This window comes from Dama dama, chromosome X, assembly GCF_033118175.1.
Source record: "Dama dama isolate Ldn47 chromosome X, ASM3311817v1, whole genome shotgun sequence".
Taxonomy (NCBI): domain Eukaryota; kingdom Metazoa; phylum Chordata; class Mammalia; order Artiodactyla; family Cervidae; genus Dama; species Dama dama.
Window position 1 is genome coordinate 55,864,282 of NC_083714.1, and position 20,024 is coordinate 55,884,305.

The window sequence follows — 20,024 nt, forward strand, 5'->3', positions numbered from 1 at the left end:
TGAACTGGCCAGGCAGAGACTTCCCTCCCACCTTCACAGAACAACTGACCTTCTCCAAAAGGTCATGTTCTCACAAACTCTGGTCTTTTGAACCTCAGTGTTACCATTCTCAAGAACAGCCTTTTCCCACACCAAATTCTGAATCTGTAAATCCTATTGTCTATTGCATGCGTGTATGCTCAGTCACTGCAGTTTCATCCGACTCTTTGCGACCCTATGGACTGTAGCCCGCCAGGCTCCTCTTTCCATAGCATTCTCCAAGCAAGAATACTGGAGTGGGTCGATATGCCCTCCTCCAGGGGATCTTCCTGACCCAGGAATTGAACCAGTGTCTCCTGTGTCTCCTGCATTGCAGGAGGATTCTTTACCCACTGAGCCACCTGGGAAGTCCCCTGTTGTCCTTTAATTCTTTTCAAATACTGCTTTTTTTAGGTTCCCTCCCCTGGTCCGAGGATGGAGGGAGAATAGAACACAGACATACTGCAACACCACAAGGAGATGGAACAGCAGTGTCCAGCTAATGAAAAACAAAGGACAAGAGTATCCTACTTTGTTTGTAACTGTGGATTCAGAGAACTTCCTTGGAGGCAAGTGTTGAAAGTTCCCACCCTTTCATGTAAAAAGTACTGTAAGACATGTGGGCTCCTAAGATATACTCCATTTTGCCAAATACCCTAAAGTTAGTTGGGATTCAAAGTGTCTCCTTCCTAGGGCTCCTACAACTGATAAAAATAGACAGGACTTAAGGCTACAGAACAAGTCTCTAAGTTCTATTTATCAATATCCTAGGAAGAGTCATTGAGAGGACCTGGCAACGTTTGCTAGACACACTTGTTTCTGAAATGGGATTCACTTAAGAAAATAATTCCATGGCTCATTCCTGGACCTCCTGGCTGTGTTCTTGCCACCTCTGTATTGGTGGAGCTAAGCAACATTTTCATGAAACCTTTAGGATCAAAGTTTAGCTCTCCCAACTTTGTGGCTTCCCTTTGCTTTCTCTTCTATCACAGTCCAGCCTTAAAGACCTTGAACTTCTAACTCACCAAGAGACAGCAGGGCATCACAGTTAAAAGCATGGTCTTGGAAGCCAATCTGCTTGAGTTCGTCTCTTGGCTCTGACATCACATAACTGTGACATAGAACAAATTACTAAACATCTGTATGCCTCAGTTTCCTTAACCTAATGCTACCTACGTTACAAGACTGTTTTCTTAGCATAAGTTATTATAAGCATTTAAAACAGTGATGGATATGTGCTACAGGTTACAAAATACTTGTTAAATAAAATAAATAAATACCTGTACTAGACCGGATTATTTCTGTTCCAACAACATGGCCCAGCAGGTCATATTGATTCAGTCGAGAGCCATCTTGTGCCACTTCCACAGATTTGTTCTTCCCAAGAGTCCAAGAATAAACGACTTCAGCTGTTGTATAGGCATCTAAGGCAAAAAAGTCAAGAAGGAAAAGGGAATGGGAAAGAAAATGATTATCTTTGATAGTAAATTCATATGAGATTGAAATACAACTCCCATCCCAGAACACTTTTTAATATGTGGTCTGTCTTAAAATGAATTACATTTATCCATGCTTGTATTAAGTACTTGTTGAATAATTATTAATAGTTTACTCTGGACACTATCGCCAACATCCACTGGATTGCAGAAAAAGCAAGGGAATTCCAGAAAAAATATCTAATTCTGCTTCTTTGACTATACTAACGCCTTTGACTGTGTGGATCACAACAAACTGCAGAAAATTCTTAAAGAGGTGGGAATACCAGACCACCTTAACTGCCTCCTGAGAAACCTGCATGCAGGTCAAGAAGCAACAGTTAGAACCAGACATGGAAACATGAACTGGTTCAACATTAGGAAAGGAGTACATCTAGGCTGCATATTGTCACCCCGCTTATTTAACTTATATATATGCAGAGTACATCATGCAAGATGCTGAGGTGGATGAAGCACAAGCTGGAATCAGGATTTCCAGAAGAAATGTCAATAACATCAGATATGCAGATGACACCATGCTGATGGTAGAAAGCAAAGAGGAACTAAAGAGACTCTTAATGAAAGTGAAAGAGGAGAGTGAAAAAGCTGGCTTAAAACTCAAAATTTTAAAAACTAAGATCATGGCATCTGGTCCCATCATTAATGGCAAATAGATGGGGAGACAATGAAAACAGTGACACATCTTATTTTCTTAAGGCTCCAAAATCACTACAGATGGTAAATGAAGCCATGAAATTAAAAGACACTTGCTCCTTGGAAGAAAATCTATGACAAACCTAGACAGCATATTAAAAAGCAGACATCACTTTGCTAACAAAGGTATGTATAATCAAAGCTATGGTTTTTCCAGTAGTCATGTATGGATGTGAGAGTTGAACCATAAAGAAGGCTGAGCACTGAAGAATTGATGCTTTCAAACTGTGATGCTGGAGAAGACTCTTGAAAATCCCTTAGACAGCAAGGAGATCAAAGCAGTCAATCCTAAAGGATATCAACTCTGAATATTCATTAGGACTGATGCTGAAGCTGAAGCTCCAATACTTTGGCCACCTGATATGAAGAGCCAACTCACTGGAAAAGACCCTGACACTGGAAAAGATTGAGGTTAGGAGGAGAAGGAGGCAATAGAGGATGAGATGGTTGGATGGCATCATGACTCAATGGACATGAGTTTGAGCAAACTCCGAAAGACAGTGAAGGATGGAGAAGCTTGGTGTGCTACAGTCCACAGGATCGCAAAGAGTCAGACACAACTGAGTGACTGAAAAACAACAACAACTCTGGACACACAGAAATAAACCCAAAGTGGTCACAGTCCAGAAGACTCACAGTGACTCACAGTCTTCTGGACTGCCAATAAACCTTTATAAAGTTTTCCTTCTCTTGGAGGATAGAGAGTGGCGGCAAGGGGAGGAATGGTTAAAATATTATGTAATGCAGATGTCACAAATTCAAATGCCCACAGGAGCTAGAGACATATCTTAAATGACCTAATTAAGCTAGTTGTAAGAAAAATAAACTTCTAGAAATGTAATAAAATTTTCTTTAATTATTAATTATTATGGGATGAGCATATGAATTATGGTAAAAAATCATGTTAGGGATATTTTAAATTAAAAATGAAAAATTATAAATTAAAAAAGCAATAACTAATGATTATAATTATATTTTGAAACTTATAAGTTTAATCTAGTTTAACTTGCAAACCAGAAACCTGCCACCATTTCTTTTGTATCAAGGTATTAATATCAGGTCTTGTATTTGGAATTTCAAATTAGAGTATGGAACTTAGCACAGATTAATTTTAACAGGGGTGTGGGTAAGAAAATGGTGAGGGAATGAGGAATGAGGTTATTTAGTTATAGTTAGTATCTTAAAGGAATAGAGTTGCTTTCTTTCTAGACACAGATCAATTCTTAGCACAGTGGGTTTTATATTTGGGGTGAGCACCATGCCCTAACTCAGATATCTAGGATCATTATAAAGGGAACCTGACCGCCATACTGCTCACCCTTTTCATTCATTTTTGAGCTGTTTATTATTCAACTCACTCAGAGATCTCCAAATCATGGTGGCAGCTATCATGTCCATAACATGCTCTATTTAAACCTTATACCACAAAGCAAATAATTGCTAGTGAATTTACCAATGAACAAATGTAAATTCTGTATCCCTGCAAAACTTTGAAATGTTGGATATGTATTTGATAACAGTCTGACAAAAACATATGTATTAATTGTGATCTGCTTATATTACAGTTTTAGAACTATTTTCAATATATTCAAGAAAAACATTTCCTGATTTGTTTATAATGGGCCACATGCCCAAAAGTTCCTCAGGCACATCAAAATTCTCATTGAAATTATGAGAAAATACACATAACTCTATGGTATTGTACACCCATGGTGGATTCAAGTCAACGTATGGCAAAAAAAAAAAAAAAAATGGCAAAACCAATACAATATTGTAAAGTAACATAAATAAATAAATAAATAAATAAAATCTGTGCTCTTATAAATGATGAAGGAAAATGCCACAAGAAATCTAATTTTTCCACATAATATGCACTGTATATGTTCTCAGTCATTTCTTCAATTCACTGACACAAATACTTGATTAAATATATAGTTACTGCTGCAATTAAATCATTTTTATAAATTTGACATCTATAAAATATTTTGATGCCTGTGAAGGTTAATTGCTTAATTAATATATAACTACATTTCCCAGCAGCAACACTTAATGTATACATTCAAATACAAACCTGTTGAAATTTTAATCTATTTGATTGTTTTTTAAATTTCAGTCTGTTTTAAGATTTTCATTGTACATCTTTTTAAATGTATCAATTATGGTTCTTATAATGGATTGCATAATGTTGATATCTGAAGTTTTATTTCTTCAAACAAAAGCGTACTTTGTATGCAAAGCAATTGTGTATAAATATTCATTTTTACTAGGAAATGAAAACTCACAATCTTTCTTGAAATAGTCCTTTCAGTCTATCTTCTATTTATTTAAAATATTTATAGTTATCGGTACAACAACTATGTCAGTTTCCACTTTATTCTACTAGGAGTTCTTAATTCTACCACATGTAAAGCAAGAATGTAAGTGAGTTGACTAATGGCAACTGACATTGTACCCTGTTTTTAGTGAGGGAGTAGAAAGTGCCCATCTAAAGAGACAGACACTTTTCAGCCCCATGTGGTTGTGGTCCTGTAGGGATTTGAGCTCAGTGTTGTCCTATCTTCTGATTTCATAAAATAATAATAATAAATGAATTGGAATTCTGTGTAACATCTCCCAAATTTCAAATCTTGGAGGATAATTTTGAAAGAAATTAACACTTATTATGGGCTTCCCTGGTGGCTCAGTGGTAAAGAATCCGTCTGCAATGCAGGAGATGTGAGTTCGATCCCTGGGTTGGAAAGATTCCCTGGAGAAGGAAATGGCAACCCACTCCAGTTTTCTTGCCTGGGAAATCCATGGACAGAGGAGCCTGGTGGGCTACAGTCCATAAAGTCAGAAAAGAATTGGACATGACTTAGTGTCTAAAACAACAGACAACACTTATTATGTCAAATAAAGGATATCTGCAAACCACCAACTTATAACTTAGTTGGACCTAATAGATATCTAAAGGACACTCCATCCAAAACAGCTGAATACACATTCTTTTCTGTACACAGGGAAGTTTTCCAGATAGAACACACGATGGCCACAAAGCAAGTCTCAATAAATTTAAGAAGATAGATATTATATCAAGCATATTTTCCAACCACATAACGTGAATCTGGAAATCAATGATAGGAAGAAAAATGGAGAAAACACAATTACATAAACACTTAAAACATCATGCTAATAAAAAAACCAAAGAGTCAACAGAAAAATCAGAGAGGAAATTTTTTAAAATACCTTGAAACAAATGAAATAAAAGCACAATATTCAAAAATCCTACCACATAACTGCACTCATCTCACACACGAGCAAAGTAATGCTCAAAATTCTCCAAGCCAGGATTCAACAATACGTGAACCGTGAACTTCCAGATGTTTAAGCTGGTTTTAGGAAAGGCAGAGGAACCAGAGATCAAATTGCCAACATCTGCCGGATCATTGAAAAAGCAAGAGAGTTCCAGAAAAACATCTATTTCTGCTTTATTGACTATGCCAAAGCCTTTGGCTGTGTGGATCACAATAAACTGTGGAAAATTCTGAAGGAGATGGGAATACCAGACCACCTGACCTGCCTCTTGAGAAATCTGTATGCAGGTCAGGAAGCAACAGTTAAAACTGGACATGGAACAACAGACTGGTTCCAAATAGGAAAAGGAGTATGTCAAGGCTGTATATTGTCACCCTGCTTATTTAACTTATATGCAGAGTACATCATGAGAAACGCTGGGCTGGAGGAAAAACAAGCTGGAATCAAGATTGCTGGGAGAAATATCAATAACCTCAGATATGCAGATGACACCACCCTTATGGCAGAAAGTGAAGAAGAACTAAAAAGCCTCTTGATGAAAGTGAAGGAGGAGAGTGAAAAAGTTGGCTTAAAGCTCAACATTCAGAAAACTAAGATCATGGCCTCTGGTCCCATCACTTCATGGGAAATAGATGGGGAAACAGTGGAAACAGTGTCAGACTTTATTTTTTTGGGCTCCAAAATCACTGCAGATGGTGATTGCAGCCATGAAATTAAAAGATGCTTGCTCCTTGGAAGGAAAGTTATGACCAACCTAGACAGCATATTAAAAAGCAGAGACATTACTTTGCCAACAAAGGTCCATCTAGTCAAGGCTATGGTTTTTCCAGTGGTCATGTATGGATGTTAGAGTCGGACTGTGAAGAAAGCTGAGCGCTGAAGAATTGATGTTTTTGAACTGTGGTGTTGGAGAAGACTCTGGAGAGTCCCTTGGACTGCAAGGAGATCCAACCAGTCCATCCTAAAGGAAATCAGTCCTGGGTGTTCATTGGAAGGACTGATGCTGAAGCTGAAACTCCAATACTTTGGCCACCTCATGGGAAGAGTTGACTCGTTGGAAAAGACCCTGATGCTGGGAGGGATTGGGGACAGGAGGAGAAGGGGATGACAGAGGATGAGATGCCTGGATAGCCTCACTGACTCGATGGACATGAGTTTGAGTACACTCTGGGAGTTGGTGATGGACAGGGAGGCCTGGCATGTTGCAATTCATGGGGTCGCAAACAGTCGGACACGACTGAGCGACTGAACTGAACTTGAATGAATATAAGAAAACAGAAACAGACTCCCAGATACAGGTAACAAACTAGTGCTTATCAGTGGGGAGAGGAACTAGGAGATGGCAAGATAAGGGTAGAGGATTAAGAGGCACAAACCACTATGTATAAAGTATATAAGTTACAATAAAATATTGTATAGCACAAGGAATACAGCCAATAATTTATAATAACTGTAAGTGGAATATAATTTGTCAAAATATTCAACCACTATGGTGTACATCTGAAAGTAATATAATATTTTAAATTAACTGTACTTCAAATTTTTTAAAAATGAAATAAGTGTTTTAGTCCATAGGCTATAAGGTCTTGTGGACAGGACTGAAATAGAGATGACATGGCTAGACATATGCTCTAGAAAGACTGTTCAACCAGCAGTATGGATGACTAGTTGGAAAGAATGAAACTAAAGCCAAAACAGTAGTTAAAAAGGTCATCACAATGTTTTGTGTAAATGGCATTTAGGACACAATATATAGTATTAGTGGGATGAATTGAGTGGAACAGGGAGGAGATCTCAATGGCAGAATATAACTGTGACTTGGCTTCCCTGATAGTTCAGTTGGTAAAGAATCTCCCTGCAATGCAGGAGACCCCAACTGGATTCCTGGGTTGGGAAGATCCCCTGGAGAAGGGATAGGCTACCCACTCCAGTATTATTGGGCTTCCCTTCTGGCTCAGCTGGTAAAGAATCTGCCTGCAATGTGGGAGACCTGGGTTTGATCCCTGGGTTGGGAAGATCCCCTGGAGAAGGGAAAGGCTACCCACTCCAGTATTCTGGCTTGGAGAATTCCATTGACTGTATAGTTCATGGGGTCACAAAGAGTCGGACATGACTGAGTGACTTTCACTTTCAAGAAAGGAAAGGAGGAAGTCTAAGGAAGGATTCTAGATGACCATGAGTTTGTAACTTTTGCAAGTACTTGACTAATGATGGAATTCATTTACCCATTGGGGAATAGAAGTCTTTCCCTTCAAGCCTCCTCTTTCTTCTCTTCTCCCTCCCTGTCCCATGGGTTTCTTTAAACCCTCAACTTTCCTCCCAGTTGAGTACTTCTCCTCAATTTTGATCTTTTTTTTTCCCATGGAGGGGCAAAGGTAGACAGGTGTGGGGAATGGATGCTGCAGAAAGGAGACCTATCAGACAATAAGAACTACAGCACTCCCAGAATGGCCCCATGAACATATATTGTATTGGCTATGATGCCACAAGCATCTGCTTGCCTTTGGTTGCTTTGCCAAATGCCTCCTTCTGTTACTTGAGCCTTGGTATGTGCCAGGCTCTAGGAATATGGGAAGTAAAAATCACTCTTGCTACAACAGCACAAATGAGCAAGAATTCCCTTTGAACTCATACTGTCAGAAACTGATTGCTTGATTGCTTGATTCAGTCACTCATATACTGAGACATTATATTAGACAGTAAATGTACAGGAGTCATAAGACATTTGAGGTCCCAACCCTTCATTGAATTTATAGTCTAGTACAGAAAGAAAATATGTAAGTAAATAAAGAAGATAATATCATACAGTGATAAGTGCTATAAAAAATAAGAGTTTATGAGGTGGGGAGGAGTTTAATTAGATACAGTGATCAGAGCAGATCCCTTTGAGGGGGTGACTTTTTAGCAGAAAAACAGAAGATGAGCAAAAGCCAGAGTTCGATGGAGAATATTTCAGGCGCCAAACAAACAAAAAACAGAAAGTGTAAACTCTTCTGAGTGGGAAATATTCTGCAGTGTTATAGTGTTCTAGGAACTGGAAGAAAGCCAATGGAAAGGGGAAAGAGATATGAGATGAGGTTGAAGAGGTTAACAACAACCTGATCATGGGATCTAAACCAAGACACAAAACATAAAAGAAGGTTTCAGAGAAAAAATAACCAGCTTGGTTTGGGCATATTCAGTAAGAATACCACAGTTCTGATGAACATAACAACTACAGCCTAAGGATGGCATACTATGAAATCAAGTTGAATTAAACACTCCATAGGTTTATAACTAATTCAAATACTTAAAACTGTCAAGATTTTAAAATATCCAAAGTTACAGGGTAAGTTATAGGCAAGTATGCATGTGTACCAAGTTGCTTCAGTTGTGACTGACTCTTTGCAACCCTGTGGACTGTAGCCCACCAGGCTCGTCTGTCAGAGAGTTACTGGCAAATCAGGACAGATTTGGACTTCTGGCATGAGGTATATGTGTTTATGCAACTATTGAAATGGTCATGTGGCTTTTTGTCCTTTATTTTATTGATACAGTGTATTACATTGATTGATTTTTTGATATAAAGCCAACTTTATATCCCTGGAATAGATCCCACTTGAAGATAGTGGGTAATTCATTTATAGGCTTTTTTATTTGGTTTTTATTTATTTTGTTGAAGACCTTTATGTCTATAGTCATAAAGAATTCATAAAGAATATTTGTCTGTAGTTTTCTTTTCTTGTGATCTTTGGTTTTGGTGTCATGGTAATACTGACCTGACTGAATGTTCTTCCTCATCTGCATTATACAAGACTTTGGGAAGACTTAGTATTCATTCTTCTTTAAATATTTGATAAAATTCAATAGTGAAACCATCTGGGTCTGGGTTTTTGCTTGTGGGAAGTTATAAAATTACTAATTAAGTCTCTTGTTATAGGTCCAATAAAAATGTCTACTTTTTTCTCAGTCACTTTCAGTAGTTTGTGTATTAGTAGCAATTTTTCCATTTCATCTAGGCTCTCTCATTTGTTGACATATAATTTGCAGCTTGTGTTACTTTATAATCCTGTTTATTTCTGTAAGATCAGTAGTGATGTCCTTATTTCATGATTTGATTATTCTCTTGTTTTGTGCTCTGTGTTTTGTATTCTGTCTTTCATCAGTCTAGCTAAAGGTTTATCAGTTGATTGATTTTTTTCAAAAAACCGCTTTTACAATATTTGATTCTCTTTAGTGTTTTTCTATTTTCTGTTTCATTTAATTTCACTCTAATGTTTATTATTTTCTTCTATCTGCTTTTTTTGAATTTAGTTTGCTCTTCTCTTTCTAGTTTCTTAAGGTGGAAGTTCAGGTTATTGATTTTAGATCTTTCTTCTTTTTGATGCAGTTATAAATTTCCCTCTAAACACTGCTTTAAGCTGTATTTACCTTGTACATAATTTTCATTAATTTCGAAATGTTTTCTAATTTCCCTTATGATTTTTTCTTTGACACATTTTTTTAATTTAGGAGTATGCTGTTTAATTTCAACATATTTGTGAATTTCCCAAATTCCCTTCCATAGTTGATTTTTAATTTCATTCAAGTGAGGTTAGATAACACACTTCATATGGTTTCAGTACTTTTAAACTGACTGCATCTTGTTTTAAGGCCTAACATACAGTCTACTACAGAAAATATTCCATGTGCACTTCAGAATAATGGGTGTTCTGATATTATTTGGTAGAGTGCAATATAAATGCTAATTAGACCTAATTGCTTTGTATCATGTTCAAGTCTTCTATTTCTATGTTGATGTTCTGTCTAGTTGCTCTATGGAAGTGGAACATTAAAATGCTTAGTTTTTTACATAAATCACAGCAAGATCCTCTATGACCCACCTCCCAGAATATTGGAAATAAAAGCAAAAATAAACAAATGGGACCTAATGAAACTTAAAAGCTTTTGCACAACAAAGGAAACTATAAGTAAGGTGAAAAGACAGGACTCAGATTGGGAGAAAATAATAGCAAATAAACAAACAGACAAATGATTAATCTCAAAAATATACAAGCAACTCCTGCAGCTCAATTCCAGAAAAATAAATGACCCAATCAAAAAATGGGCCAAAGAACTAAACAGACATTTCTCCAAAGAAGATATACAGATGGCTAACAAACACATGAAAAGATGCTCAACATCACTCATTATTAGAGAAATGAAAATCAAAACCACAATGAGGTACCATTACATGCCAGTCAGGATGGCTGCTATCCAAAAGTCTACAGGCAATAAATGCTGGAGAGGGTGTGGAGAAAAGGGAACCCTCTTACACTGTTGGTGGGAATGCAAACTAGTACAGCCACTATGGAAAACAGTGTGGAGATTTCTTAAAAAACTGGAAATAGAACTGCCATATGACCCAGCAACCCCACTTCTGGGCATACACACCGAGGAAACCAGATCTGAAAGAGATACGTGCACCCCAATGTTCATCACAGCACTGTTTATAATAGCCAGGACATGGAAGCAACCTAGATGCCCATCAGCAGATGAATGGATAAGGAAGCTGTGGTACATATACACCATGGAATATTACTCAGCCATTAAAAAGAATTCATTTGAATCAGTTCTAATGAGATGGATGAAACTGGAGCCCATTATACAGAGTGAAGTAAGCCAGAAAGATAAAGAACATTATAGCATACTAACACATATATATGGAATTTAGAAAGATGGTAACGACAACCCTATATACAAAATAGAAAAAGAGACACAGAAATACAGAACAGACTTTTGAACTCTGTGGGAGAAGGTGAGGGTGGGATGTTTCGAAAGAACAGCATGTATACTATCTATGGTGAAACAGATCACCAGCCCAGGTGGGATGCATGAGACAAGTGCTCGGGCCTGGTGCACTGGGAGGACCCGGGGGAATCGGGTGGAGAGGGAGGTGGGAGGGGGGATCGGGATAGGGAATACATGTAACTCCATGGCTGATTCATGTCAATGTATGACAAAACCCACTGAAATGTTGTGAAGTAATTAGCCTCCAACTAATTAAAAAAATAAAATAAAAAAATTAAAATAAAATGTTTAGTTTTATTTTTTACTATTGAATTGTCTATTTGCTTTTCTATTCTTGTCAGTTTTTCTCTGTGCATTTTGGGTTTCTAGGTACAATCATCTTTATAATTGTTATATCTTCCTGATGAATTGATCCTTTTTATGATTATGAAATCTTCAAGGCCTCTTCAGTATGGGGGTGAACAGGATCAGAACATGGTTCTCTCGCCTTAATGTGAATCAGCCATTTCTCTTGACTAACACTCCTCAGACTGTTGTGAGCCTTTGGTTAGAGTTTGGAGAAAGTTAATTTTGACAACTTTTGAAAATGTTCTTGTTGCTTTTATGGAAGAGTGGATTTTCAGAAGTTCTCACTTTACCATTCCAGAATTGCTTCCTTATTAGTTTTCAAAGTCAATATTAACTGCCCACTTAAGAATTTAAACCACTCTCTCCTTCTTAATATATTAATTTGCTTCTAGGACGGTATGTTCCCTTAAGTTTCCTCTTACTACACCTGTCCTATCCTTCACATTTACTGAGTTATTCTCTTCTCTTTAGCCTCTAAATGTTATAGTGATTCAGGAAATAGTCTTTGACACTCTTATCTACATGCAGGCAACTCCTCCAGCCTTATGCCTTTAAATACCATCTAAATGGATGAAACTTCAATTAAATATCCAGTCTGCTGGCTCATATTGTAAAGAATCTGACTACAATGCAGGAGACCCATGAACAATCCCTGGGTAGGGAAGATCCCCTGGAGGAAGGATTGGCTACCCACTCTAGTATTCTTGTCTGGAGTGGGCTACATTCCATGGGGTCACAAAGAGTTGGACATAACTGAACGACTAACACATACTAGATATCTTTCCTGAAACCAGACTTACATTCCATATATTCAGCACCCAGAAGCACTAGCTGTGTCCCTTATCAAGCATAAACCCCATCAAGTGTAACTACTATCCTACTATCCTACTATTATTTCTATGTGTAATTTCCTTCCTGGCATTTATTGGGAAATGTATATATATATTTTGAAAATCAAATATTTAGAAAAATAGTTGAGAAATAAGCAAAATGGAAAAAGTATTATAATTCTCCTATAAAAATTAAAGCTTAACAATTGATATAGAATCATTACTGGATTAAAGAAATCTACTAATGTCAAGTCAAAGCAAGAACAGGAAATGCTGGTACACTGAGTCAAAAGTGGTGAAATTCCAAGTATCAGCACAGGAATATATGTGGATCTGATCACTTGATTTTGCTTATTATAAGTGTATGTTTATAGCCATGTATACTGCTAATGGAGAGTCATTTTGAAACAAAATTTTAAACTTTATATATTGTATTGGAGTATAGCCAATTGTCACTCCAGTCTTCTTGCCTGGGAAATCCCATGGACAAAGGAACCTCGCTGGCTATAGTCCAAAGGGTCACAAAGAGTTGGACACGACTGAAGTGAATTAGCATGCATAGCTGATTAACAATGTTGTGATAGCTTCAGGTGGACAGCAAAGAGGCTCAGCCATACATATACACATATCCATTCTCTTACAAACTCCCCTCCCATCCAGGCTGCCACGTAACATTCAGCAGAGTTCCCTGTGCTATACAGGAAGCCCTTGTTGATTATCCATTTTAAATGTAGTATGTACATGTCTATCCCAACCCCCCTAATTATCCCTTCCCCCTGGCAACCCCGCCAACCATAAGTTCATTTTCTATTACTTTTTTATATATATCATCCAGCAGCAGCCCTACGGTCAGGGCAAAACTTGAATTCCAAGCTGCAATCCATAGCCAGAATTGGAAAGTACCACCAAGAATGAAGGGGTTTCCTTGGTGGCTCAGATGGTAAAGAATCTGCCTGCAATGCAGGTGACCTGGGTTCAGTGCCTGGGGTGGGAAGATCACCTGGAGAAGGGAATGGTAACCCACTCCAGGATTCTTGCCTAGAGAATCCCATGGACAGAGAAGCCTGGCGAGCTACAGTCTATGGGGTCGCAAAGAGTCAGACACAACTGAGCAACTAACATACACCAAGAATAAAGGATGTTTTACCCTATTGCCAGAATTTTAGTCTTATCAATCCTTATTGCTCAACAGCTCTAACTTTCCTAATTGTTCATGAGGGGACCTCTGTTCACTCACAAACAACTCTATCCTACACAGAATGAAAGTAATACTTACCTAACTTGATAGTAAATCCATTAGGACGGAAATCTATAAGTCATCCTTGAGTTCTCTTCTTGTGGTATTATATATCTAATTCATTGGAGGATCCTTTGGGATTGTCCTTCACAATGTATCCAGAATCAGAATCTTACCACTTATGCCACTATCACTCTGATCTGAGCCATCAACATCTCTCAGCTGAAATATCGCAATAACCTATTAACTGGACTCCCTGCTTCTATCTTTCTCATACTTAGTCATAACATTTTTAACATAATGGTTCTTAAAAAACCAAAAATCAGATAATATATCAAAATATTCCAATAACTCCATTTTCCCTCAGAATAAAATTCAAAGCACTTTACTGTCCATCAAGACTGCAGATGACCTGACCCCCTCTTTGATCTCACATCTGGCACTTTGATGTTCTTTAACAAGTCAGATACATTTCTGACTCAGGGTCTTGTCCCTGGCTGTTCCCTATAACTACAGAATTATTTCCACAAATATCTGTCTTGTTAAACCTTTTGCTTCCTCAAACTTTCTACCCAAATGTCACTTTTTCAAAGAAGACTACATTGATTATTTTAAATTTCAATGGCAATGCCTGTCTTCTACCTAGACATGATTGACCCCACCCTATTCTGCAGTACTTTTATGTCTTCTTATGGTGCTTCTCATTTTACAACATACTTTATACTTTACTTTCTAATCTAATGTTTATTTTCTCTTTTGCCATCACTCTCTCCTCTATATAAGCTCCACAAGGGCAGGGTCTTTGTTTTATTCATGGATGCACTCCAAGCTCCTATAATAGAGCCTGGCCCACAGGAGATAATTTGTAAATATTTGACAATGATTGAAAAAAATATGTCACACATAATTATTTGGGTCTTTTCAAATGCACTTTCTACATTAAAATACAGAGATAAATATGATTTAGAGATGATAAACACAGACCATGATACATTGCTCCAAGTTCAGTTCAGTTCAGTCACTCAATCGTGTCCGACTCTTTGCAACCCCATGGACTGCAGCACATCAGGCCTCCCTGTCCATCATCAACTCCTGGAGTTTACCCAAACTCATGTCCATTGAGTCAGTGATGCCATCCAACCATCTCATCCTCTGTTGTCCCCTTTTCTTCCTGACTTCAATCTTTCCCAGCATCAGGGTCTTTTCAAATGAGTCAGTTCTTCGCATCAGGTGGCCAAAGTATTGGAGTTTCAGCTTCAACATCAGTCCTTCCAATGAATACTCAGGACTGATTTCCTTTAGGATGGACTGGTTGGATCTCCTTGCAGTCCAAGGGACTCTCAAGAGTCTTCTTCAACACCATAATTCAAAAGCATCAATTCTTCGGTGCTCAGCTTTCTTTATAGTCCAACTCTCACATCCAAACATGACTACTGGAAAAACCATAGCCTTGACTAGATGGACCGTTGTTGGCAAAGTAATGTCTCTGCTTCTTAATATGCTGTCTAGGTTGGTCATAACTTTCCTTCCAAGGAGTAAGCGTCTTTTAATTTCATGGCTGCAGTCACCATCTGCAGTGATTTTGGAGCCCCAAAAATAAAGTCTGCCACTATTGCTCTGATGACTCCCAAATTAAACTTACTCTGAAATTCTTAGTCAGAAACTCAATCAAATTCTACTCAATTTTGATTTTTCTAATTATCTGAAAATAGGCTATGTATCTACTTATTTCTATGCCAGATTTACAGCTACTGGCAAGGGCAATACTCTCTTAAAAGGAGAAAATTTCCCATCTCTTACTGTTTATCATTCGCTATAGAGACTTAGATAGAACTATACGAGGATGCACATAGAATAGGCATTTTGAAAATATAAACACCTTCTGTTTGAAGGATCTTGTCTCTAGGAAGCTATTATTGTGCTTTATATTAGCTCTGTCTTGACTTGTCTTATGGATAATTTAGGAAACAGATGTTAGTTTCAACCTAATGATAAAAAAAATTAGTCTAAAATGGTGAAATAAGGTTTGCTTCCTAAAATGAAAACTCTATTAAAGGTTAAATCTCCTCCTGATCAGTTAGTACTACTGCATCCCACTCCCTTTCCCCACTTACATACTAGCCCAAATTAAAGGTCTCAGTTTTTGAAACTACTAAGGGATAGAATAGGAACTATGGCATTTTGCGGCGGGGGGGGGGGGAGATCAGAAAACAGAAAGTAGGAAAATACATACAGCTTCCAAACTTCAGTGGGCAGGCATGCACATCCATAGGAAAATCTTCCAAATGCATGGGGCACTCGGCATGAATTGTTAACCTAAAAGGAAGAACAGAATATGAAATTAAGCTAAAGTGAATGGTATTAAACATGGAGCTCTGTTTCCATTCACCAGCAGTGGAGTACTGCTAAAAAACCAAAAATTTGTTTGTTTAGGTTCACTGAGATCTAAGATTTTATGAACACAAGGGATGGATTAACTGAACTAGAGAGCCTCTCAAAGCAGCATTCAGTATTCAGATTTTTAGATCAGATATGAATCCACCTTACTACCTTTAGGAAAACAAGTCTCATTTATCTGCCCTAGCTGAGCTCCCTTTGCTACCTCCCCACCAAAGAAGCAATGGAAACACCAGGTTTTGAGTCATTCAGTCCTGATAGCAATTTATTTGCATGTGTGAGCATACACTCAGTCACTCAGTTGTGTCTGACTCTTTGAAACTCCATGGACTGTAGCCTGCCAGGTTCTTCTGTCCATGGAATTTTCCAGGCAAGAATACTGGAGTGGGTTGCCATTTCCTTCTCCAATGGATCTTCCCAACCCAGGGATCGAATTCACATCACTTGCATCTCCCACATTGGCAGGCGGATTCTTTACCACTGCACCACCTTGGAAGCCCAGCAGTTTATTTCTGAAATAATTCTCCTCAGCAGGCTATTATGTGAATTAAATACTTTAGAGACTGCACTGGAGAGGAGGGATGTGTAGAAAGGATATCTTTAACCTGATAATAAGCACAAAAGATGGCTCTGCTGCTTATAGAAACTGGTATAGCTTTGTTAAAGAAGGTGATTCTTGGAGAACACATACACATACTTGCACATGAATATACACACACAGCAGCTGGTGAGAAAAAAATTTACAAAGTTTATGGAGGACATCAAACACCTCAGAGATTCATGAGGATTCATGTGCTCTTAATAGGGACAACATGTAGGAGAGACTGTTCACGGATTCCTCAATGGAAATCTGGATTGAGTAAGACTTGCCATACCCACATACTCATTCTCTGGCATTACTCTGTCTAAATAATCAATTCCCAAATTTCCCCCCTTTTTCCTTCATATATTTTGAGCCTCAACTTTCTTTGTCCTAGGAAGTAACCTGCTATGTGGAAATGGGAATCGCACAGCAAAAATTCAGAATTATTTGACAGCTAACTCTGATGAGCTTTTTCTAGCTAACCTGTATACCTCCTGGTTATACTGGATTCAATCCCTGCCATCCTCTTAGAGTTTTAGGTGGCCAACTGGCAAGAATCTCTTATCCTGGCTAACTGTTAAACTTGATAAATGTGTACCACCTCATAAATGATCACAGTAGCAACAGTGGATACTGCTCAAAGCAGGCTGACTAAAGCAAACATGCTCAGGTGTTTATTAGCAAGAACTCTAGGCTGGAAGGCAGAAACAAACTGTGTGCCCTTTAGCAAATATTTACCCATCTCTTATTTTCCATTTCCTTATCTAAATAGTAAGAGGTTAAAACTAGATGGCAAGTGTCCTTGCAGCTCTAACTAATCCCTTGAATATTTATAAAATTTCCCATGTGTCTTGGACAAAAGCTCAATTCTCAAGTCAACCTGCAATATCCCACCAATCTACTCTTTATTCTTAAAGCATAGGTAGGGAGTTTCACAACTCATAGAATCTGATACAAGAGAAATATCTTTCATTGAGAAGCCTGCTCCTGTTGGATACATAAAAGATTTCATGAGGGCTTAATAAAGAAAACTGTGTTCCTTTTCTCCACTTATATTAGTATTTCCAAGATACTGCCTATTTTGAGTAATGCCAAAGGGAAACTACTTTATGTCTACCCTGTTGTCCTGAGGACATGGCAAATATAACCACAACAAATAGATTGTCAAAGCCAAGATGCAAAAGGTACTGATTTCTGTTTAGGAGCAGAACTGAATTATAATAGCTTTCCTATTTTCATTCCCATCCACTTTATACACATTCTACTGAAGCACAGAGAAGTAATGATAAAGCAGATGTTGGTGGGAGTAGGGTACTTCACAAGCCAGATTATGCTGTGGTCTTTTCACTGGTACTTAAATGCATCCTAATGCCTTCTCTCCTCCTTGTTACTTTTAAGACCCCTTCAAGCTTTTCATGCAACAGAAAGCACCCAGACTAAACTCAGGCTAATATACTCATCACCACAATCTATGCTACAAAATATCCATCTGCTTCAAAACTTTGCTTCTACCCTCTTTTATTATTATGTTGAAAGTGAAAGTCATTCAATCATGTCCGACTCTTTGAGACCCCATGAACTATACAGTCCATGGAATTTTCCAGTGCAGAATACTGGAGTGGGCAGCCTTTCCCTTCTCCAGGGGATCTTCCCAACCCAGGTCTCCCACACTGAAGGCAGATTGTTTACCAGCTGAGCCACAGGGGAAGCCCTATTATTATGTTACTAAATTATTATTTTGTGACAAAACACTTAACATAAGATCCGCCCACTTAATAAATTTTAAGTATTTAACACAGTATTTTTAATTTGCCCAAATAGATATTAGTCCAAAGAAGACATACAAAATGGTTAACAGGGACTTGAAAAGATGCTCAACATCTCTACTCATCAGGGAAATGCAGATTAAAACCACAATGTGATATCACCACACATCTGTTAGAACAGCTGTCATCAAAAAAGATAAGATATAACAAGTGTTGGTGAGGATGTGGAGAAAAGAGAATCCCCCTACACTGTTAGTGGGAATGTAAACTGGTACAGCCCCTATGGAAAACAGTAGAGAGGCTCCTCAAAAATTAAAAATAGAGCTACCACGTGATCCAGCAATCCCACTTCTGGTTCTTTGTCCAAAGGAATTGAAATCAAGATATCAAAGAGATATCTGCATTTCCATATTTTATTGCAAAATTATTCACAATAGCCAAGACATGGAAGCAAACTAAATATCCATTAACAGATAAGTGGATAAGAAAACATACATACATACTATGGAATATTATCCAGCCTTAGAAAGAAGAAATCCTACCATTTGCAACAACATTGATGAACTTGTAGGACATCATGCTAAGTGAAATAAGGTGGACAAAGACAAATACTGTACGATTTCACTCATACGTGGGATCTAAAACAGTCAAATTCACAGAAGCAGAGAACAGAATGGTGGTTGCCATGAGCTGGAGTGAACTGGGAAGTATTAGTGAAAGAGTACTAAATTTCAGTTACACAAGATGAATGAGACTTACAGATACACTAGACAGCATATTAAAAAGCAGAGACATTACTTTGCTACCAAAAGTCTGTATAATCAAAGCTATGGCTTTTCCAGTAGTCAAGTATGGATGTGAGAGTTGAACCATAAAGAAGGCTGAGCATCAAAGAACTGATGTTTTCAAACTGGTCCTGGGGAAGACTCTTGAGAGTCCCTTGGACAGCAAAGAGATCAAACCAGTCAATCCTAAAAGAAATGAACCCTGAATATTCATTGGAAGGACATGCTGAAGCTGAAGCTCCAATACTTTGGCCACCTGATGTGAAGAGCTGACTCGTTAGAAAAGACCATGATGCTGGGAAAGATTGAGGGCAGGAGGAGAAGGGGGCAACAGAGGATGAGATGGTTAGATGGCATCACTGACTCAACGGACATGAGTTTGAGCAAATTCCAGGAGACAGTGAAGGACAGGGAAGCCTGGCATGCTGCAGCCCACGGGGTCGCAAAGAATTTGACACAACTTAGCGAGTGAACAACTAGTCTTAAGCTGGCTTTTCAAAAAAGGTCCAAGACCCTTCAAAATGTGACAATCAGATTACAGGAACTGAGTTCCAACCAAGTTTTGACCTGTTTTGATTCCCATGCAGAGAGCAAACAGGAAGTAAAAGGCAATATAGGAAATTCTTTTCTTTGGGGATGAAAGATACAGATGGGAAAAGAGATGGGAAGGAGGTGTGTTAAAGCCCTTCACACATGCATATACATACCCACACCCTCCTCAGGTGCTGTCCTCATTTTACTGTTTTGTAGCACCCTGGCTCCCTTGTCACCCCAATCTTTGTTTCTCAACAGTTGGTTTTTATTCCAC

The 20,024-nt window shown here is 38.1% G+C and overlaps 1 protein-coding gene across 1 annotated transcript in view; it reads right to left on the minus strand.

Annotated features, from left to right (window-relative positions):
• The window catches only part of GABRA3 (gamma-aminobutyric acid type A receptor subunit alpha3), a 236,603-nt gene that overhangs the window by 35,627 nt on the left and 180,952 nt on the right, over positions 1-20,024 (minus strand). The window contains exons 6-7 of the mRNA XM_061136473.1: positions 15,919-16,001; positions 1,299-1,442 (exon numbers count right to left, since the gene is read on the minus strand). Coding sequence (XP_060992456.1) covers positions 1,299-1,442; positions 15,919-16,001 — 227 coding nt within the window. The remainder of the gene's footprint in view (positions 1-1,298; positions 1,443-15,918; positions 16,002-20,024) is intronic.